Genomic DNA, 23,811 nt, shown 5'->3' with positions numbered 1-23,811 from the left:
AAGAAGGCACTCTCATTAGTTTTATTCTCGTTTCATTTCCTGAAACATTATTCATTTACAAAACAAAATGAGGATTTTAAAACAGTTAAGTTGAATATGGCATTAATATTTTTCTTATGTTACGTTACACATGTGACATAACTTTTGAATCACCTTTTACATTAACTTTGCAATGTTTTTGATGTGCCATACAGATGGCTTCTATGTTATTCTCATCAATCAAGATCATTATAATTATAGTCCGGATTTAATTTCAGGGAAAAAGCATGTCATGTCATTTAAAACAGTGCGCTTAGTGCATAGAGTGACAAGTCATGTAAATTATTGTCATTTATTCTATAAATATGTACATATAAATATTATTCTTACTTTTGAATTAAACAACGACTTTGAAAGGACAGTAACACGATGAATTTGGAAATATTCCTTACTCTGGCACTTTTGTGTTTTACTTGCGTTAGTATTATCATTTTTAAAAATAATTTTTATTGTTTTAATGATTTATTCTTCCGGGAATCCCTGTTTGAAATCATTTGTAAAACTTAAAATCAATTTTGAAGGGTTGGCCGAAGGGTATAAGTTCTTCAAAAGCAGTGGAAGTTAACCAAAAGACAAGGTAAAATTTAAACTATAGATCTGTCTACTAGCAATCTGTAGAGAAATTGTAGCATTAATATTAAAATGAATTAAGAAAAATTGCTTCTTCTGCAGTGTCTATCCCAGACGGAGCTCAGGCAGAGAAAACATCCATCGTCACGATGAAAATTCAGATGAAAATTCAGATGAAAAACAGGTATTCTCTCTTAAGTTTAAAATATATATATTTCTTATTAAATTCATTAAATTCACAATTCATTCTAGTTATGCACCAGTGATTGAAGATTCGGGGGTATGTAGTGTTTAACCTGCTCGTCCGTCTGCATGTCTGTCTGTCTATCTGTTTGTCTGTTTATCCGAAAACACCTTAACATTGGCCATAACTTTTGTGTGGCTTTGTTTGGCTTTCCTATTTTACAAGTGTATTCCTTGTGACAAGACCTTTCCTTGGGCACCACCAAATTTGACCTTGTGACCTTGATCTTCGAGTTTGACCCACTTTTATAAAAAATGTCCAAACTTTAACCTTGGCTATATCTTCAGACTAGTTGGTCTTAGGGCTGTCATACTTCACATGTGTATTACTGTGGCAACACCTTTCAAGGGATATAATAATCTTTCATATTTTGAACGTTACCTATGAGTTTGAACCATGCACTTTTAAAAAACTTTGACCTTAACCAAATTTTTTGATTTGTTAGTACTAGGGCTGTCATGTAAGTTAAAAATTGTGGACCTTGGGGGTGGACAGATGCTACCATAGTAGAAAAATCTAATGATCATTGATTTTAAAATGCAAACATCTTCAGACAGCAATGATTTAATTTTCATCAAAGCAATGCACAGGAGAGTGATTAGTCCAATTTTTTAAGAGAAAAAAGTTAATGGTTCTCAGGTGAACATTTCAACCCACGCGTCTCTTGTTTTTTAAGTCAGTCTCAAGGGAATCCAAAGAAGCTGAAGAATCTGATGAAAATGATTTAAAAGAAGATAAAGCACTTGCAGTCAGTGCTGATGAAAAGAGGGGGAATGAAAAAGACACAGTATCAATGACAACACCGAATTCGCCAAGAATAAGTGAAAATACAGTAACGATGCCTGTTTCTCAGGAAAAGGATTGTCCTACGCATTCTGGGAATGATGAAATCTGCTGGAATTTTGAAAAAGAACACTGCGAGTTCCTCTCCTATGTAGGCGTGGTAAGAGTAACTTGGTCTCTCAATTTACTGCACACCCCGATTACGATTACATGTAGTACAATAGTCTCATGTAAAAATTGTGTAACCTTCCGGTTTGACCATCAAGTTAATCCTCACCAGCTACGCTGAAACCTATTGATATTGTGTAAGAATCAAAGTACTGAAACTAGTGCAGGACGGAGGAATAAATACAACGTTTTCCCATAATTTCAGTATCGTTTGTATACGTAATATTCTGTATCAAATATAACTATGAATAAATTCGTAAACCTTTTTTGTGTTAAATATAGCTTCGCCAACCTCAATTATTCGAGATTATTATTTTTAATTTTTGACTTTAAAAAAAAAAAATAATTTTTACATTATTTATCTTTTAAGACAAGGTTATCAAAATGTCGCAAAAAATAAAAAGAAAAAACTAACAGAAATAATATTATTTTGAGAAAAGGTTCATAAAGAATATACTAAAGTAAATAAACAATTTAGATCATATACGAACATGTCATATGAATGATATTCATGATCTACATATTTCGTGTTAATTTTTAATGAAAAATACATCGAAAAACTGTGAAAGTTTGTGAAGACATTTCCACATTTTGTCAATTACTTTTAACAAGTTTACCATCTACGAATTGTCGCCTTAAGCAATGATAGAAAACATTGTGTAGTCTGCTTAAATAGGGTTAAAGAATTAAGTTTTCAAGACAAACTGTAAATGAATGTTGCGCTCAACACATTTCTCTAAATATCAGCAAATACCTTTTTTTAAAAAATCAATAACAGCTTATCTGATTGTATTTTTTCGCAGTGTATATTTGTTGCAAATAGGAGTGCTATATGTATGAGCTACAAAAGTAGCACGGTGGTGAAGATTATTATACTGCAGTTATATTGAAATTGGATGCACAATCTGCAATCACCAATTTTTGCTTGCATGAATAATTTCTGTCTATTATTTGTGATATCAATACTTAAAGATTTTTTAATTTTTCTCCCTAGTTCATTATATTTTATTTTAATAATTACTTATGCCGCTGTATTATCATAATCGTTTTTTAGTTTTCCTATGGAAGGTCTTGTGAAAGTGATGATGATTGTAAGGGTAAGTTTCTTTTTATCTCTTTATGCTCATATATATGCATAGAAGTATACTTCACAGTTAAAGTGCCCAATGAAAATATTAATTTTGTTTGTATTATACAAAATATAATCATAAATGTAGTGGTAATTGTTTGTGGTACTGTACCAGATAAATGTACTTATTGTTTTAAACAACGTTTTGGGGATGTTGAGATTTTACTTTATTCCGTGTGGCAGTCACCAGGTTCTAGTTTATATACTTGTAGTATGTGACATATAAATTACAATAGTGCAAGGACATTGCCGATTTTAAATTTTTCAATCTATTTAAAAAATATAAACCCATTGTATTTTGTCAAATGTTGCAATAATTCAAAGATTCTAATAGATAGTGCAAAATCATAATTAGTAAATGGATGAAAACTTATTGATAGTCTTTTTTCGGCTTTTTAACTGCAGTAAATCTAGAAATAACCATATCATCTTTAAGATTTTAACTTGGTCGCGAAGTTTTCAAATAGCTTAAGTCTTTATTATTTCAAAAGTAAACACTTGACGTGATTATTTAAAGCTACATTGTATGCTCTTGCACATGATCCACTTCTGAGGATCCCCTTATGTACCAATAAATGGAGTCTCGTTTACACGGACGCTTTGATTTCCAGTCAAAATCGTCCGGGTGGGTGAAGCGTACAGATACATGTACTGAAATTTGCTTGATTTGAGTTATATGATCTTTAATGCTATTGGCAATAGAACTAGATACTGTATTAAAAAACTCGGATTCAACGTAACACTACAGTCTCATTAAATGCTTATTTAAAACTGGATCTTATTAGCCGGGCTTATTGCTCAAAGAGCAATTGCCGGTGTAAAGAGGAATAATGACCCCATCGAATAATGACCGGGGGGTCATTTTTCAACGACAAAAAATGACCCCCACCTGTAGAAAAAAATCATTTTTTGTAGAAAAAGAGTCCTAGGGGGTCATTATTTTATATGTTAGTCCTATAAAATAATGACCCCCATTGCAAAATGACCCCTTTTAAAGTGATACAAAATATACACTCTTTAATATCTTTTTTACAGCGAAACTAATTTTTACATTTTCTGTAACCAGAAAAATACAAAAAATCGTATGAAATAATAAAGAGATTCACGTAGTCTTTCAATGCTAAAATTGTGTTTGAAAAGAGTTTCTTTAATTATCAAGTAAATAAAATTTCTTTACAATATTCCTCCTTATAATGTTTGCTTGAAGAATGATATTCCACTTGTTTTTAGAAAAATCAGGTGTAAATGCTCTTTAATAGGAAAATTTAAATTTTTCGTCATTTCAACTTTTAGCTTGTTTAAGTTTGGCAAATCCTATCTGACAATGAAGGAGGAGGAACTTTTTATCCCCCCCCCCAAAAAAAAGAACATTACGTTAAATCAAAACAAAAATAAATAAATAAATAAATAAATGAAAAATATAAATAAAACTCTATACCTTTCAATAATTCTGAAAGAGGCTCTAGATAAAATATTGAAATGAAGTTAAGCCTTCACACAAGTACTATCATATCATAATTTACTTCGCCATGATTAAAGCATACTTTAAATGTTGGTGGAGGTATACTTGAAAGTATTGTGGCAAAGTAACAGTTAAAAATTAGTAGAATAGTAGATTATTTTAAGCTTATTTTTAATTCCTTCTTATAGAAAAATAAAGGCAGGGTGTTTTTTTTTTCTTTTGTTCAATGGGGTAAGTATAAGACCTAAAAATATGCTCTGTAAAGCTATGGGCTAGTGTAAAATACACAGTCATTCTAATGCAAAAACTATACATGTAGACATAAACTTTTGATTTAGCACACAGTATTCATTACATTTCTTTTAACGTAGAACCTACTTCGTATGACATCATAACTGGTAAATGTGTTTAACCTGTGCTAGATCCATTATGACGTCATAATTAATTCAATGCCACTTTTTCTTGTACTTGAAAGCTTCAATAGAAATGGTAGAAAATACTGTATTTTGAAATTCACAGAATTCAATCATGCCGACATAATCTTAATTCAATTCATATATTTTTTGGTTTATAATGCTTAATGGCAATATATTTCTGGAATAAGAAAAAATATGTAGGCACCTTTTATTTACTAGATCTAGACTTGAAGTTGACAAACCCAAGACTATCTAGTGTAATGAAATTACAATGTACATACAACTTTCGTAATAATTTGAATGGTATGTAACCAGTTTGAAGGAATGCATTAATCGTAAGAAATCTTTTGTTGCCAGCTATATAGTGTAATATCTTGATGAAATGTGTCTAAGTCAAAGATGTACGTGTTGTAGATCGTTTGATCGTGTGTACATTTTTGTGATATCTATAATGAAATGATGTGCATTCCGTTTAACAATTATTTGTTACCTATTCATATTCTTGGTGTTTGATTACAATTTTTCTATTAAATATGATCTTTTTAAAGTAAAAGTACAATTTCTGATAAAAAATTTAATCTGAAAGTAACCCCAAACAGTTATTTAATTAATAAATCCCGTGTAAGTGCAAAAAGGTCAAGAATATGAGTATCGGTAAATAGCCTATCTTTCATTAGTTAGAGGGGAAAGGTATATATTTTAATCACTTTTTGTAATCATTTGGCTATGTTCTTCATCATATTAAAGATTGAAAACATTGTGACAAAGACTTCTAAAAAATATTTACAAATGCAGGGTGCATAATTGACTAAAAATAATAGAGTTCATTTGACAATTTTTTTTAATGGTGGACTTATCTTTTATCTTAATTGAATAAAAAAGAAATTATTCTTGATAAAATATTGTTTAATATTATTCAGTTAATAAAGTTTATAAACGACGATGTTTGAAGAAGTATTTTTGTGATTTTTCATATTCCCTTTATGACAAGTACCCCTAAAAATATTTGAAAATGTGAAGTCGCAGTATGTAAATACCATACCAAGTTTCACAGCCTGTTCTAGATTAACAAGGAAACATATCATGATATTTTAACTGATTGATAAGAAAGTACTAATTTATCATTTTGAAAAGTTTGAAAATCTTGTGACAAAGACTTTTCCGACATAGGTTCTACCTTAATTCTTGATTTACTCCACCCTTTTACTCAGTTCTGAGTATATATTTCAGAGAATTTAAGGGGGGACCTATGTCTGAAAAGTCTTTGTGTGAAATTTTTAAAACTTTGACATTTCTTTCCTGACCACTTGCTCTTAATTTTTAGGTATTAAAAATAATACCTTTATATTCTTGTGTTTACACCGGAGCACGTGCAAAAACAGTGCGAAATGCTTAAAATAGTCTATTTTGAGACATTATTGTTTTACCCCAAATATGCTCGAAAAAGAACCAAAAATGTCAAATCACTTCAAAATCAACAGGTATTTCATTTGTATGACTTGTATCTTTAAAATCAAAGCAAATTTATTGTAATTAATCTCGCCTGAAAAATTATAATGGAGCACAATGTAAGTATCACCCCGTTTTTCTTGTCGTATTTTTTATAATTCCGACATGCATAACAGGTAATATCTTAAAAAGTCTTTGTGTGAAAATGTTGTAATTCATATTATTTGAAAGAGATGATTCCTCTCTTTCTTTTAACAGATAAAAAATTATACCTTTATGATAAAATAAACGAGAAATATGACGTTTTCTTTTATTTTCGTACGCTTGTGTCATAAATATTGACCTTTCTGCACTAAAAAAAGGTACGTACATCCGAATATAAAACTATTTTGCGAAAAACGAGTATTTTGTTTTGGTTAGGAACAATTTAAACAGATTAATTCTTTTCTTCTTCATTCCAATCATTCTGCCATTCTGCCCCCCCCCCCATTTCCCCGTCAACAACCAACACCTATTAGAACCTATGATTGACTTTATCGCAATAAAATCTACATGTACTATAAATGAATTATTAAGCAAATGTAGGTACAAGTACATTCTTTTTTTTCTTAGTTTTATCCAGAAAATACAATAAATTGTAAACATAAAATTAAACATATTTTCCTGATTTAAGCCGCTTTCTTTGCGGAATTTTATCTTATCTTTTTGCACTTATATATCAGCATATCATCGTGGTATTTATTCACAACTGAAATTGCTATTAATTATCAACCAAAAAATGAAATAATTCTAATATTAATAAACTCCATAAATCAAAACTGTTATTAATAACAAATAAATTTTCTTTTTGTAAATTGGGTACGTTATTGATTGTTAACAATGTTATGCCTATATCACAGTTGCAAAAGTCAACAGGTAAAAACAAACGTCGCTATTGTGACGTCACATAACGCTGTTTTGACGTAGAACGACATAGGTCCCCCCTTAATTTGAAAATCAGAACAAACATTTTCATTCTTGTAACGTCTTCTTTATAATGTATCATAATGTGAAAAGTTAATTGAAGACCATTTCTTTTTATGTCCCCGTAATCGAAGATTCGGGGGTATATAGTTTTATCATGTCCGTCTGTATGTCCGTCTGTCTATCTGGCGGTTTGTTTGTCCACAAAAACCCTTAACCTTGACCATAACTTTTCATTTATTAGAGCTATGACTTTCATATTTAATATGTGTATTCCTTGTGACAAGACCTTACTTTGGGTACCACCAAATTTGACCTTTTGACCTTTAACTTGGAGTTTGTCCCACTGTACACAAAAATGCCAAATTTTTACTTTGGCCATAACTTTAAAACGGTAGATACTAGTACTCTCATACTTCAAATATGTAGTTTTTTGGCATTACTTTTCATTGGATACTAAAAACTTTGACGTTTTGACCTTGGAGATTTCCGTACTTTTGATTTTTTTTACCTTGGCCATAACTTTTAAACGGTAAGGGCTAGGGTATTCATACTTCATATATGTAATCCTTGTTACATTAAACATTTTCTTAAGAAATCATCAACTTTGACCTTTGAGTTTGACCTACCTATCAAAAACTTATCCTTAGCCAATACTTTTGAACAAGTGGTGCTAGGGCTTTCCTATTTTGCAGTTGTATTTCTTGTGAGAAGACCCTAATTTGGGTAACAATATATCTAAATTGCATTTAAGAAAAGTTTAATCTTCGCTATGTTGCCATACAGGGGCATAGCTGTTTCACAAACACATCTTTTTATATATGAGGATTTGCGGATAAGAAATGGATACCTCAAAGCGTAACAGACGGACGGACGGACATCCCGATCACTATATACCCTCCCGCTTTTCAAGCGGAGGATATAATAACATATAATACTGCTGATTTTTTCTGTCAGTTCGATGATTTCCACCATCAAAAAACAATGTTTACCTAACCCTTAAGGCTTGATAAATCTTTTACTCCTTTAGATTCTGAATCATTGCATTGACCTTAAAACATAGCTATAATTGTATAATGTTATGAGATCAACATATCATCAGTTTATTCCCAATAAGCTCAGGTGAGCATTTTGGCCAATATGCTTCTTTATCTAATTTTTTTTGCCCCCCCCCTAAAAATTTTAGCTTTAATCTACAGGGGGTCATTTTTTCTACGGGGGTCATTTTTCTTCACGTGGGTTCTGCAAATTTTTAGGGAAGTGACAGTTTTTCTACGGGCAAAAGGGTCATTTTTCGACGTCGAATAATGATCGGGGGTCATTTTTCGCTGTCGAAAAATGACCCCCGGTCATTATTCGATGGGGGTCATTATTCGTCTTTACACCGGCTTATGTGATCCTGTTCAAGGCAGGATGTTGACCCCATAGTCGCCATTTTAAAGTTACGTGCAAAAAAAATATTTTTCTTACTCTCAACCGCTTTTGAGATAATACAAACGCTAAATAAAGCAACAAAAATAAAACGAATTTTTATCTATATAAAATAAACATTAGTAGTAATGACTTTGAAAACTTCATAAGTCAAAGAACATAGTTCATTAGCGTAAGGAATTTTGATAATCAGTGTTACCGTAGTTCTCTACACATACGAGGTAAAGAAGGAGATGGGACCAGACTGGCCTGTTTGTTTACATTCAGTAGCGGTACCAGATTAATTCTGATTCTGACAAAATCGGACCGTGGTATTAGGATTGAAAAACTCACTATTAGTGTCTTATCATTTATATTGATAGCTTTAAAATAATTTTTTTCATCAGAATATAAACGTGATTCATGTAGGAAATCCATTCTACTCTGTAAATGAGCCCGGCTCTCTGTACTTCTGAGTACTTTGATATATAGTTATTATCATCATCAGTAACGGAGTAATAGACTTTTCCAGGTAAGAGCGCCACAAGCTCGGACTCGTTCTCTGTACTACTTCGATACATAAGGGGTCGTATAAAAGTTTTTTAAAAGGGTTATAAAGCTATATACACTGTACTAAGTATGGCGTATCTGAAATAAAAAAAAAGTAAAACTCGAGATTAATCAAAAATTAAGATAATATTGCTATCTAAATTCAAAATAAAATCACCGATTTTGAACCCAAATATCATCCCCATATTTCTATACATGTAGGTTAAATTAACTTTAAACTGTTTTAGAAATGTTATTTTTATCCGAGTCGGAAATAAATCGACTATTGTTTTAAATCTCGGATTTCTATGTAACGCGATTGATTTAAATTATGTTATTTACAGGAAAGTCTTATCTTTATTTAAAGTAACAAAACAAAGAGAATGATCATTTTGATTTTAGTTAGTCTGAACTTATGAAAAATACGCCATATATGACTTCAGATGCTACATAATACGTTGCTTTTTCTAGGAAACAGTGTTTTTGTTTTTTGTAAGTAAATCAAATTTTGACACGCCCCCTTAAAATTTTTGAAATAACTGTCAGAGTCAGTGTGCTAGTACGGCCTCGAGATCGCGAAATCTGGAAATGTCTTTTATGAAGAGACTGACTTTTACATTCGACAGCTGACTTTTACGTTTTAGCAATTGGAGTTGGTCTTTGTTTGAATTGTAGACGTCAATCGTCGATTGTAAAAGTAAGTCTCTTCATAAAACTCCAATAGTAACATGCTTATGTTTTTTTCCTAGAGTCTGATCCGTGCCAAAGTGGAAAATGCTGTCATATTCCCTGTGATAACTTGAATAATCAGATGTGCCGGTATCCAGTAGATAATGCAGGAAATAGATATAATATAGCAAATTCTTTCTATCCAGAATGGAATCGGGATAGCTAAGGTTTTTTTTTTTTTTTTTTTTTAAAGTGTCTATGTTTATAGAAAAAAAAGAAGCAATCTTTTTGACGTAAAACAATAAAGACAATACAATACCATATCGAATGACATTTTTTTTTAAATTGGAGTTTACATATAGGTCTATAATACATTGTAATAATAAGAATGATATATAAATTCTTTTATGCCTTCCTCTTTCAACAGGACAAACAAAAATTAGACCTAGTTCATGCTAATTTACCCTGTTATGACGTAACACCAGATTATATTGCGAAATATTTAAGCTCAAAATGAGGTTTTTTTTATTAATAAACATGTAAAATACATGCATGTAAAATAAAAAAAGATTTTGATATAAGAGTACATGATGAACTATAACTAAAAAGACAAAGAAAAAAAGCATGCAAAAACCCTCAAAAGGAAATAATACATTATCTCCAAAATACAAAAATACAAAGTAAGCTTGGCCTTGCTAGGGCCACCAGGAAAGTGAACTCGTTCCTAAGTCACCGAGGCCAAGCATTGACGTACTCGCCGCACCTAAATAACGTCATATGACGGATACGCGCCGTCATACATTAAAACACGTCCCTTAGTTTCATTAATAACCAAAATTTAGATCCGTGCTTGCGTTCACAAGTTTCATTTTCTTAAAGAAAACTTTGTACCAATCCTTCACTTACTCTTTCCATAATTAATTCGTCTGTCAAAATTTTTGGTACAGAAGTATAAGACCAACTTACAATTTCACATATCGCTCTAAACGTCTGTCTTTTTTGACAACATCACACACCATTGAACGGTTCGTCCCCCCCCCATCTTTCGGTCTTCTTGTCCTTTGCTAAACATTTAATAACCTATCACTCACCCAAATCGCTAATACGTGTCTTATATACATTCTTTTCTCCGTGAATCTGGTGAATCAACGTAACTGTCTCTACTGGCGATTTTTCAATTTTAAAGCAAAATGCTTAATGATTACAGTGTTTTTTTTGTTTTTTTTTTGTCTATTTCGACATTTCTTTTTTTCAATGCACAGGAGTAAAAGAACGAAGTTTTTGATCCAAAATAGCAGTTATGCTATGTAATTTTCAACTTTAGACTACAAAATATTGTAAATTTTTATATTTTAAAATATTTTTTGATTACGCGCTTTTAAAAGATGCTTTTTAATGTGTTTGTCTATTTTATTCCAAAAGCACACTTAAATCTGTGACGTTCTGTTATGACGCGGCGATACCCCCAATGTTCTATGTTTTAAACATCTATAAAATAACATTAGTTAAACATTATTGAATGAAAATTTCAAGTTTAATTTGATTCATATCTGTGCTTCTTTTGATATATTATCTTTGATAATATGACGCCAAATATAAAAGATATGGACACTGTGACATTACTTTTGGATCAAGCCTCGTATAATGGATGAATACAGCACTGTCTTAATTCTTTCGAGTTTACAAACAATACTAGTCGTAAGAAACTGATTTGAATACAGTGGAGCCTCATTTATCCGTACACTTTGGTTCCTAGTCAATTTGTCCGGATATGTGAAGCGTCCGGATATCTGAATTACCAGTTAAACAAGACAATATAACATTAAAACATTTCCGTTCCGATTAATAATCGTCCGGATACTGAAGCATCCGGATATCTGGCGTCCAGATATCTGAAGGTCCACGTACTATACTAGTATTCAAAACAGCCTTCCGAAAGACTTGATTTGCAGAGAAAACAAGAGGCCCAGGGGCCACAGCACTCACCTGAGCACATCGGCTAGGAAAAAGTACATATCAGATCAGAACTGAAAGTTTACTAACGTTGGGGTCGGGGGGGGGGGGGGGGCTTGAATTTTAACCCCCAGGAGATCATGATTTGAACGGACTAGAATCTACACAACCTGAGGGTGATTCCATATAAATATTACTAACCATGGCTTTGAAGTATTTGAAAAGAAGATTTTAAAAGGTTTCCCTTTATATTCCTATGTAAAACTTTGAACGGCCATTATGGCCCCACCCTAGCCCCGGGGGTCATGATTAGAACAAACTTGAATTTACACTACCTGAGGATAATTTCACATGAGTTTCATCTTTCCTGTCTTAATGGTTTTTGAGAAAAAGATTTTTAAAGATTTTTCCTATATATTCCTATGTAAAATTTTGATTGGCCATTATGGCCACACCCTACCCCAAGTGGTTATGATTTGAACAAACTTGAATCTACACTACCTGAGGATGATTCCACATGAGTTTCATCTTTCCTGTTCCTATGGTTTGTGAAAAGAAGATTTTTTCCTATATATTCCTATGTAAAACTTTGATCGACCATTTTGGCCCCACCCTACCCCCAGGGGTCATGATTTGAACAAACTTGAATCTACACTACCTGAGGATGATTCCACACGAGTTTCATCTTTCCTGGCCTAGTTGTTCTTGAGAAGAAGATTTTTAAAGATTTTTCCTATATATTCCTATGTAAAACTTTGATTGGCCATTGTGGCCACACCCTACTCCCGGGGGTCATGGTTTGAACAAACCTGAATTTACACTACCTGAGGATGCTTCCATATAAGTTTCATCTTTCCTGGCACAGTGGTTCTTGAAAAGAACATTTTTAAAACATACCATCAAATTTTCACTATTTTTCAATTATCTCCCCTTGAATAAGGGCTTGGCCTTTCATTTGAACAAACTTGAATCCCCTTTACCTAAAAATGCTTTGTGCCAAGTTTGGTTGAAATTGGCCCAGTGGTTCTTGAAAAGAAGTCGAAAATATGAAAAGTTAACGACAACAACGACGACGACGACGACAACGACGAGGACAGACAACGGACAAATTTTGATCAGAAAAGCTCACTTGAGCCTTCGGCTCAGGTGAGCTAAAAACCCACTTTTATTACAAATTCTACAATTAAATACAAAAATGTCTCCGACCATATTGTTTTTGAAATATATACATTTGTGGTATCTCTCCATTATATAAACATACAGAGAGAAAATATCTTCAATTCTGTATGAAGTTTGTCAGAGGTCAGAGGTCAATACGTGACCTAATCACGCGGCGCAATAATATCTACCGGTACATAAATTATAAAATGACCTGCTCTACTTGCTTTTCATGTATAAAAATGAATAAAATAAGCAAGTAAAATGATAAATCTTTTATTTTAAATGTAAACAAGTATTTCATACAGTTTTGGGGCTATCGATTCAACCTGTGTACATAGAGAAAACTAGGTGCCTAGCGTTTGTTTACATTTTTCTTCACTTTTGTCAGCTGCACAGTCTCTAACGTTCATCCTTATTTTTTGGATAGACCTTTGGTTAAATTTTCATGATAAACTTTTATTTTATCTTTAAATTTTACTCACGATAAATGTGTAAATCTGTTGGAAAATGTCTTTGCAATCATGCCATGAACAGCTGCCAAACACCTCGGCGTTTTCGTAGTTCAATGTAAAGCTGTCGCCAGTGTCTCCGTGTTTGTTTATCAGTGTTTTACGATAAGTATGCCTTTAGATACTGAAACCGTGGAATGTTTTTGATCAAATTGCAAATTAACTGTCTCGGACAAGTGTCTCAGTCCATCGGATCCATCCATCCCTTTCCAGCGACCGAAATTCCTCCAACTTTTTATCCTCAAACTTCGGACGTGTTTCTTGTGTCTTTTCAGCATTGACTATCATTTTTCACGAATAAAATATTCCCAGACAACAATCTGTTCACTATTACTGATCAAAAGTAGCCTTTCACAAAATATTCCCCTCGAAATAGATTCCTTGGCCTAATGAATTCGAAGCGTAACCGCCATGCAAGCCGATTTACACCTTGCGTCATTTTTCAAAATCTACGACGGATGGTTAGTGCAATAATTTAAATTCGAAAACATTCAATTGTCTGTCTCAAATGTATATATAAGTAATAAATAACAAGTTTATAAACTTCAATGGGAATTGAAGTGATGATCAAATCTTCTGAGAAGGCCTTCGGCCTTCACAGGATTTGATCACGTGACCGACCCACTTCAATTCCCACTGAAGTTTATAAACTTGTTATTTATTTCTTAATTAATACACGAATAATTAAAGAGAGTAGAAATACTTAAACATTTACAGGAGTAAGCTTTAGTAAAATCCAAAAAATACCCATATGTTCAGATGTAATATGAAACTTTGAGAAACATAAAAAGGAGGGCTTGGAGAGAGGATCATTCCATTATTCTAAGAGTGTTGTCAAGAAAATGCAAACATTTTAAGTATCTTTTTAATTTAAAATCTAAATGAAGCATGAGAAATTATTAAATTCTTTTGAGTGCTACATAGAAATTTTGATAAAATATATATCGTTAACAAGAACAACATTTTACAAAAAGCTCTCGGCGCAATACTGACAATATTCGAAATAAAAGTGCAAAATTATACACTGTCTTTGCCTTGTTCTATTATCCACTAAAATTTTATTCACTTGCAACAAAGTTGGAGGGTATAATGGTAGCACAATCGTGTGTGTGTGTGTGTGTGTGTGGGGGGGGGGGGGCCTTGTCTTGTGCGAAGAGGAGGTACATAGGAATTTGCATCGGGATCGATATCAAATACTGCCTTGATTTATGGATATGATCTTGGCAAGGGGTTTGGTGAAATACAAATAGATATTACTTAAAATAACTTAAACATTTAGAGTGCTTGTATCAAAATTTCAAAATGTGATTAATTATCTATGCAAATAAGAATATTAAATACGTTATTTTACCTGGAAAAGTCATTAGGAAAGAATTATTTTGGTGTCTGCCAGACCACGACTAACAAAAAAAATCTATATTTGTGTGCTGGGTAATAAACGAGAAAGACAATAAATTAAGAACTGGTCTACGCAGATATATCTGCTTTTTTCCCATAATTTAAGTGATTATAATCATTTAATTTTAAAGTCTTAAAAAGCTTAGAAAAATATAATATTGATAATTTTAACAGCACTTTATGCTTAAAAGATTTATAATTCAATTCCGCTGTGGACGAATTTGTTTAAAATTATTGGCTTTTGAAGATATTAAAGTATTAAGGAAGGCCCACACTTTTACGGATCCGGTTCTAATTTTACACATCAATATAAAATTCTGATTTTCACTTGTCTATTAATATTAAACCTTTTTGGGTGATTGAAAACGAACATTGATTATATTTTTATTTATTATAGTGTTATTGTGCATACAAAGCATTTAATATACATTATTTATGGAAATTAAATTTGCACAAAATCTGTCTATAAGAAAATCAATATGTCATTTATAGTACATACACAGACACAAGATTCTTAATTGCTTTTGTGGACCTAAATCTTTTTAATTTTCTTTTTGTTCAGTCAAACTAACCTGAGATCTATTCTTATTGATTTAAAGCCTATATAATCCATTTAATTATTTCTTTTTAAAAATTTTGCAATGAATAATTGAAAAAATTGGTATTCCAAAAATGGGGGTATACGTCTTCAAAAGGCTGTTTTGTTAAAATTCCAGAGACATTTTTTTGTGCCAACCAAATAAATTATGTATTTTTGTTAACATTAGATATAATTTTTAATAGTTTTAAAGTAAAAATGGCATCTAATACAGGTTGGATATTTGAGAATTATAAAAAATGAAGACATTATTGAGATTTTTTTCTTTTAAAGACATGGACAGATTCAAAATCAATTTGTTAATGTTTTGCAGTAAAGATTTGAAAATATTCTCTAGGCAAATGAATATTTTTTTCATAAGTTTTAACATAAATTTAATTTGATTTGGTGCATAACTACAAGAAATATTGATATCACATATCTTCATGTTCAATTTTGGCTGTTGGGTTTTTAGAGGTATGTGCTGTTGAGACCTTTCGTATGAAAATTAACCTGCAAAGATATGTCTTTTATGGGTGTTTTAGTTATTTTTAAAAGTCTTATGACAGAAAATTCTGAAAGTAAGGATATTAAAGTATTAAATTCAGCCTTTTAAAAGTTGTTGATAGAGGAACAAAATTCTTGAAGTTTCGAAGATTTAAAATAAGAATTTTTCAATATGCTTATTTTGGTCGGCGATTTTAGGCGCCAATTGCTCTGACATCAACGGTCTCAGTTCTTTTCAAGCAAGTGCTTATAAAACAAAGCAAAGTCGTTGCGTACGCCTATCAAAAATGCTAGGAAATAAATAATTGATAGTTAAGGAGTTATAATTTGTGGTATGTGGATGCACATATGTGTAAAATAATGTTTGAAGAAATTTGGACATTTTTGGGAGGTGGAAGACGAGAAACGTTTTTCAGCAAACACAGGGACTTTACCCCCAATTTTGTCCTATTTATAAATCATTTGAGGTAAATTTAACAAACAAGAATTCTTTTTAATGTCATAAATATCATTGCATGAGCGCCATTGAAATGTAATATACACTGTCTTAGGACATTCACGTACTGGCTACTAGAAAAGAAAACAGATTATTTAGGAGGATTCTATATAACATTTATTTAAAAAAAGGAACAAAAATTTATAAATCCTTTTTTATTATTATTATTTACAAATTTTACCTATTCGGTTGATTGATTGTACATTTTTTTTTACGTCCCATTCGAAAGTATGTCAATCATAAATAGGGCTTCACATTTTGACCTTTGCTCGGCACTTACGACCATTGAGCAATGCGGGATCTTTATCGTTCCAAAGTCTACCGTGACATTGAGCCTCGACTTTTAAGGTCTCTTCCGAAGGACCCGCAACCTTCATTTTACAGAGCCGAGCGTATGGCGAAGAAACAGTTGCTACCAATTTTTTATATCGATTTAAGGCAGTCGCGACCGAGATTCGAATTCAGAACGAGCAGTCTACCGGCTAAGCTACCGTGACGGTACCATTCAATCGAAGTTTTGAGTTTTTAACTATTCCTCTTCGCTGTCCTCTCCATTTTTCGGCGTATATTCATGGTCTTTTCCCCTTCGAGTTGACAAACGTTAAAAAAATGAAAGGAGTTTTTTCCGATATTAATTCTGTACTTCCGTAGATGTGAATGTTTAATGTCCAAGTAGATGTAAACAGCCAACTGTAAAAGTCAGTGCTTCTGCTTCGAGATGTTGAAGATAATTACACCGCGGTTATAATGAAATTGGATGCACAATCTGCAATCGCCGAGTTTTGCTTGCATAAAGAAATAATATGTATTATTTATAAGAACATTTTTTTTTCAAAATGCTCTCGGCGCAATACTGACAATATTCGAAATAAAAAAGCAAAATTATACACTGTCTTTGCCTTGTTCTATTATCCACGAAAAATTTATTCACTTGCAACAAAGTTGGAGGGTATAATGGTAGCACAATCGTGTGTGTGTGTGGGCCTTGTCTTGTGCGAAGCGGAGGTACATAAGAATTTGCATCGGGATCGATATCAAATACTGCCTCGATTTATGGATATGATCTTGGCAAGGGGTTTGGTGAAATACAAATAGATATTACTTAAAATAACTTAAACATTTAGAGTGCTTGTGTCAAAATTTCAAAATTTGATTAATTATCTATGCAAATAAGAATATTAAATACGTTATTTTTCCTGGAAAAGTCATTAGGAAAGATTTATTTTGGTGTCTGCCAGACCACGACTAACAAAAAAAAATTCTATTTTGTGTGCTGGGTTATGAACGAGAAAGACGTTAAATTAAGAACTTGTCTACGCAGATGTATCTGCACTTTTGTCTATAATTTAAGTGATTATAACCATTTAATTTTAAAGTCTTAAAAAGCTTAGAAAAATGTAATATTGATAGTTTTAACAGCACTTAATTCTTAAAAGTTTTGTAACTCAATTCCGCTGTCGACGAATTTGTTTAAAATTATTAGCTTATAAAGATATTAAAGTATTAAATTCAGCCATTTAAAAGTTGTTGATAGTGAGGATCAAAATTCTTAAAGTTTCGAAGATTTAAAATGAGAATTTCTCAATATGTTTATTTTGGTCGGCGATTTTAGGCGTCAATTGCTCTGACATCAAAGGTTTCAGTTCTTTTCAAGCAAGTGCTTATAAAAAAGCAAATTCGTTGTGTACGTCTATCTAAAATGCTAGGAAATTAATAATTGATAATTAGGGAGTTATAATTTGTGGTATGTGGATGCACTTGATATGTATAATAATGTTTGAGGAAATTTGGACATTTTTGGGAGATGAAAGACCACAAATCTCTTTCTGCAAACACAGGATCTTTACCTCCAACTTTATCCTATTTATAAAACATTTGAGGTAAATTTAACGAACAAGAATTCGTTTTAAATTGGAATAGGAATGTCGTGAATATTATTGTATCAGCGCTATTGAAATGTAATACACTGTATTAGGACATTCATCTACTAGCTACTAGAAAAGAAAACAGATTGTTAAGGAGGATTTTATACCGTATGTCCGTTTTTTTTTTCGCGTGTTGAAAATTTTGCAAAAAAAGGGTAAATAAGTACAGTTTTTTTTATTTTGCGTAAGTCATTTTTTGCGATTGAAGATTTTTTTTGTTTAAAATGATAATGTCTTTATGTCACATTATAGCTGACATACCGGTAATTTCTGCGTGTTTTATATTTTGCAAATTAAAAATGGTCGCAAAAAATGCGAAAAATAGATCATTGTTAGGCATCGGGCAGACAGTTTGGTTCTAGGGTCCGACAAAACGCATGTTGCCCTTGAAATCAGTCGATAAATTTTTTTATTAAATGATCAGGAATTTTGGTGCTCTCTGATTGGTCTAGACGCCTTTTCCTGAGATGTACCTCAGAGTGCCTTCACCTCATATAGGGTTTATTCGGGATTTCCCTCTTGACCAACCATAGATTATTTTTACAGCTTTTTCGACCAATCAGATTGCATGATTCAAAGCATGTGTCGGTGTGAATGTAAACATGTCAGACGCCATTACGAAGGAAATTTAACACTTTTGAAAGTAATTGGTTGAGTATTTATTGTTTAATAATAATGTTTTTAATTTCAAACTACTATTTGTTAAGCTGTTGAAGTATATCAACATGTAAAAAAGTGTTGTTACACCCTACATTATATTATGGATGTTTATATTTGATGGACACAAGAATGAAAGTGTCAAAAGTTTTGTAAAATTCCTAATCATTTAATAAAACGGTTATTGACTTTTGAATTTGGTCTACTCATGACTTCGGCCTCGGTCAACTAATACCTGATCAGATCCGTATATATAGTCACGAGTAGACCTCATCAAAAGTCAATAATTGTATAAAGTACTATCATACCTATCTAATTCACATTAGAAAATATAATGAAGGGTTGCTTTTTAAATTCGAAATTCTAACATCTGAATATCACATTGCCTGATTTTCTGTGCTAGTAACAATAAATTGCATACATCTTTCACGTGCTAACAAGCAAGCTACATGATAAACGTGATGACTTTAACGTGTCTATCGTCAGCTTATGCAGCAATAAACCTCCATTATGTACATACGGAGTATATATATTCTCAGTTGATTCAATACGCAAGAGCATGCTCTACGTATGAACAATTTCTAAAACAAAGTACATTACTGACAAACAAGTTGATGAAATAAAAATATCAGCAGTCTCGTTTAAAGTCATCATTTCGTAAGTTCTATGGCCGATACAATGACCTTGTCAGCAAATACAATTTATCATTGAGTCAAATCCTGACGGACGTTTTTCATACTAATTGTTAGTTCATTATTTATACACTGAATTGACGACGGATTTTTCCGTTATTTCCCGATCATGACAAGAAGCACACGGCGGGTGTATCCGGTCAGCAGGAATGCTCACACCTCCAGGGCACCTGATCCAACCTCTGATGTTTCGGAGGTCCGTGTTTGCTCTGCTCCTCATTTGTATTGTTTTATGGACTTTGAGATTGAATACTGTTGGTTATCTCAAAATCCTTCTACCGGCGATCGTACCCGGCTGACCACCACATTTCTCCCCAGCAGAGATATCTATCTACCGGCGATCGTACCCGTCTGACCGCCACATTCCTATCAAACAGAGATATCTAACTACCGGCGATCGTACCCAGCTGACCGCCACATTCCTACCAACAGAGATATCTAACTACCGGCGATCGTACAAAGCTGACCGCTACATTCCTGCCTCTTTAATAGTCTTTTCCCGTTCTCCAAAGACACCAACCCAGGCTTCTCCCTGGGAGGCCTCTCAGCCTCTCAAATGACGCCTTCAAGACGCCCGCCAGACCAAAAGGTTGAAGCGACTGCTCTAGAATAGAGCTCTAGAGCTCGGAGTAAGTTTTAAAAAAAATATTTTCGGGTTTTATATATATTCATCAAAGTTTGGAACAATATAAAGCACATGTTCTGCTAATATTAAAATAAAATGATTTTAAAAAAAATTAACAAAATATATTTATGTGACAGGAAAAGGAAATTAAAAGGTTGCAATTGGCCTAGGAGTTGTATATACGATAATCTTAATAATAATTTTTTTTTATTATATTCCGCTATTTTACCAGTGATCGAAATTATATATCGGATTTACCCCAATTGATATCATTTCATATCCTACGTTCTTCGAAATCATATTTACTAGCTCTTAAATGGATTTGTTTTTATTGATGTTGAGGTGTTAAATGGGTGCGCATGGGCACAGATTTGAAGTTAACCTTTTTAGCAAAGTTGCGGTATAAAATCACGACTTATATGTTGCTATAGTATTCCATATTGAATTATAATGGAAAATGTACTTTATCAGGTAATTATAATCTAACTGTATAAAATTTTTTGACTTTAATCAATGAAATTTAGAGTAGAAGTGTATGAAAGATAAAAAAAAAACACCGCTGCAATATTGTCAGTCAGTCACAGTACAGTGATGTGTGCAGGGTTTAACAAAAAACGTAAATAACATTTCTTGTCCTGTTCACAAACCATTTTACGTTTCAATCCTTTTGTGCTCAATCCATTATTACGTCATAATCACTTTCAAGTTTGTTTTTCCCGTACTTTACGACTTTAGCAGAATTAAGTAGAAAATAGGGTAATTCATTGCATTGGTATAACGTCATGACTTTGGTATTAAATATACTGTAACGGTATGAAGTTAACATTATTTAACGAGGTAACTTCTGATATTTAAAGTCTTAAACTTTTTTATCAAGTATATTTTTAGTTTCTATACACATAGCTTAATCGAAAATCAAATAAAAAATGGGGTCATTGTTAATTTTGGCGCTATAGTACATTAAAATGACCTTTTTTTCACTGACATTTGTGTCTTCATTAAAAATTACATTTTCTACATTTCCTCACCAATGTTTTTATCCAGATAAAGCATGGAACAAAATGAATCATAAATCTATTTTAAAAAGACATTTAAAAATTGTGACTAAGAAAAAGTTTCATATTACTTCGCAATTATCAATTATTTGACCTTTCTGCAATCACAAAATATAATTTTTCTGGCATTGAAAATATAGTAAGCAATAAAATTCATTTAAAGTCTTAAACTTTTGCTGAATTTACCATTATCTTAAATATTCAAAAAAGAACATCAAAACTAGGGTTATATGATGTACATTTATAGATACATTGTATTACTTAAAAGTGTCAATTTTATGTTAAAATTGACTCATGTTTTTTCAGGACTTTTGAATATATTTACTATATTTTCACAATTTGTTGAAAGAATTCATAAAAAATAATTTGAGTATATGTTGATAAACTTTTCCCGGGGAAAATGATTGACAAATAATTTGCTGAAACAAAGATATCAGTAGTCTTGTTTTAAGTCATCATTTCTTTTGTAGCATTTTTTTTTCACAAAGTGTCTCGCAGCTTTCCTAGCTGTGACCTTCTTCTTTAAGATATCTTCACACAATTTTTATATTTTCAAATTCTTTAGCTAAATGATCGTGTTTGTTATAATGAAAGCAAATTCCTTTGCTTGTGAGTTAATGATAACATTTTTACTCGGGGTGAACAGATTCTCCGCAATAAGGTCATTTCGTGCGAGTGTTCTCTGCTAAGATTCTGCCCTCATGATCTCCAAATTTTATCTTGTTTGGTGGAGTAGGTGCACAGTTTAATATTTGCAAGTGTCATGTGCATTTTTATTTAAAAAAAAAAGCTGTGTTATTAATAGTGCCATGTCTGATGCTGCCTACTGCTGCATGTACGTTGTAATGAAATTGCATCATATTTATAGTCATGAAAGAGTCTGATAGTTTAATAGGGGCATCTTTAATTGTCACATTTGTTTGACAGGCTCGAACAACGATACCGTTTAATTATATTTTACTGTTACCCCACACATTAACGTTTTTTTTCTTTTGTTTGCCCACCTTTTAGCGGGATACAGTCTTTCGCTGTAACTTGAGTTGGTTTTACGTTTTCAATATCAATCTTTTCTTTTACACTCTCTAGTACATCTTTGTGAGTTACAGCCTAGTTAAACTTTGTCGAAAAGTGTTTTGACAGATTTTCTGAACCTTCTGCATACCGCGTATTGCTGAGTATTGTTCAGTTAGGTTCACTAACTACTATCTGTTTTGATTTTCAATGTTCAAGATAAGATAATTTGATACTTACAGTTAGTTGTATTTAGATGCGGCAGATGAACCACAACACTTAATTACACTAATTGAACAGCATACATCGTTCCAGACAAGGAAAAAATAAGCAAATAAATTCAAAATACTCGGAGCGACCAGAAAAGTCTGTCGCCCATGACAAGGGCCATAACTCGACTCTTAAGAGGACTTCAATCGTCTACTCCCATACTAATACAGCAATATACCTTCATCACCTACACACGGGGCTCATATTAAGTAACCTGTACACAAGACCGCATGCTCTACGTATGTGTAATTTCCAAAACAAGGTATGTTGTTGACAACAAGTTGATGAAACAAATTAAAATTTTGGCAGTCTCGTATAAAGTCATCATTTCGTAATTTCTAAGGACGTTACAAAAACCTTATCAGCAAATACATTATTTCGTTAAGAATCCCCTCTACACTGCACACTAAAGAACTATAATTCTATTGCATTTTTCTGCAGTAAGAGTTATCTACACTTCAATCTTAATTCCAATACATAAATAGAAATTTACAGTATATTATTGATGTTTCTTAATAATTCAAGTATTTTTAGAATTTTAAAGGGCCAAGATAATAAATAAATTGAACGTGCTATTTACATGTGTGTTCTCTGTATGGTAGAAAACAATAGTTATTTCTGCTCACTTATACTGTGTTGTGTTTGAACCTTTTTCCTGGGGGGGGGGGGGGGTAAATCTTCCAAAAATTATTTTGCAAGGTGTAGAGAGGTTCCTTAAGTTAATTGCTGACTGATGTTTTTCATACTAATTATTAGGCATTATTTATATACTGACTGTCCAATGTTTTATCCTTATCTACTAAAAGCACACAGCATGTGAGACCGATCGGCAGGGGATGCTTACTGTCCAATAACATCTTTTTCCACCTCTGTTTTTTTGTGTTTTTTCTGCTCCTTTTTGTATAGTTTTATGGACTTTTTGAGCTTGAATACTGTTCGATATCTCTATACATCCTTACAATTCCGCAGGTAAAACTATGAATTTTATTTAAAGTTATCTTAAGTTTGTAAATGACAAACAGAAACAAAGTCAAAATACATGCAATTGTTATTTAATTTCTTTATTAATATCACAGTCACACAACAAAAAGAAAAGGAAATGCAAAATTTCTTTCATTTGTAGG

General features: G+C 32.2%; 1 protein-coding gene across 1 annotated transcript; it reads left to right on the top strand.

Annotated features, from left to right (window-relative positions):
• Positions 1 to 364: 364 nt before the first annotated feature.
• On the top strand, positions 365 to 10,162 carry LOC134269541 (uncharacterized). Its single transcript, XM_062751743.1, has 6 exons — positions 365 to 456; positions 561 to 616; positions 712 to 793; positions 1,530 to 1,796; positions 2,859 to 2,901; positions 9,932 to 10,162. Exons 1-6 carry the CDS (start codon positions 409 to 411, stop codon positions 10,075 to 10,077), a joined length of 642 nt encoding a protein of 213 aa, XP_062607727.1. The 5' UTR covers positions 365 to 408; the 3' UTR covers positions 10,078 to 10,162.
• Positions 10,163 to 23,811: the final 13,649 nt, after the last annotated feature.

The sequence above is a fragment of the Saccostrea cucullata genome, unplaced genomic scaffold, assembly GCF_032062105.1.
Source record: "Saccostrea cucullata isolate Sc308-1 unplaced genomic scaffold, CSIRO_AGI_Scuc_v1 ctg3229, whole genome shotgun sequence".
In the NCBI taxonomy this organism is placed as follows: domain Eukaryota; kingdom Metazoa; phylum Mollusca; class Bivalvia; order Ostreida; family Ostreidae; genus Saccostrea; species Saccostrea cuccullata.
This window is presented reverse-complemented; position numbering and strand designations above follow the sequence as displayed.

Bases quoted from the DNA above. Each gene is read 5' to 3' on its own strand.
- LOC134269541 (XM_062751743.1), top strand. From the start codon at position 409: ATGAATTTGGAAATATTCCTTACTCTGGCACTTTTGTGTTTTACTTGC. The intron at 617-711 runs GTAAAATTTAAA...CTTCTTCTGCAG, and splicing joins GAAGTTAACCAAAAGACAAG to TGTCTATCCCAGACGGAGCT. The intron at 1,797-2,858 runs GTAAGAGTAACT...ATCGTTTTTTAG, and splicing joins TCCTCTCCTATGTAGGCGTG to TTTTCCTATGGAAGGTCTTG.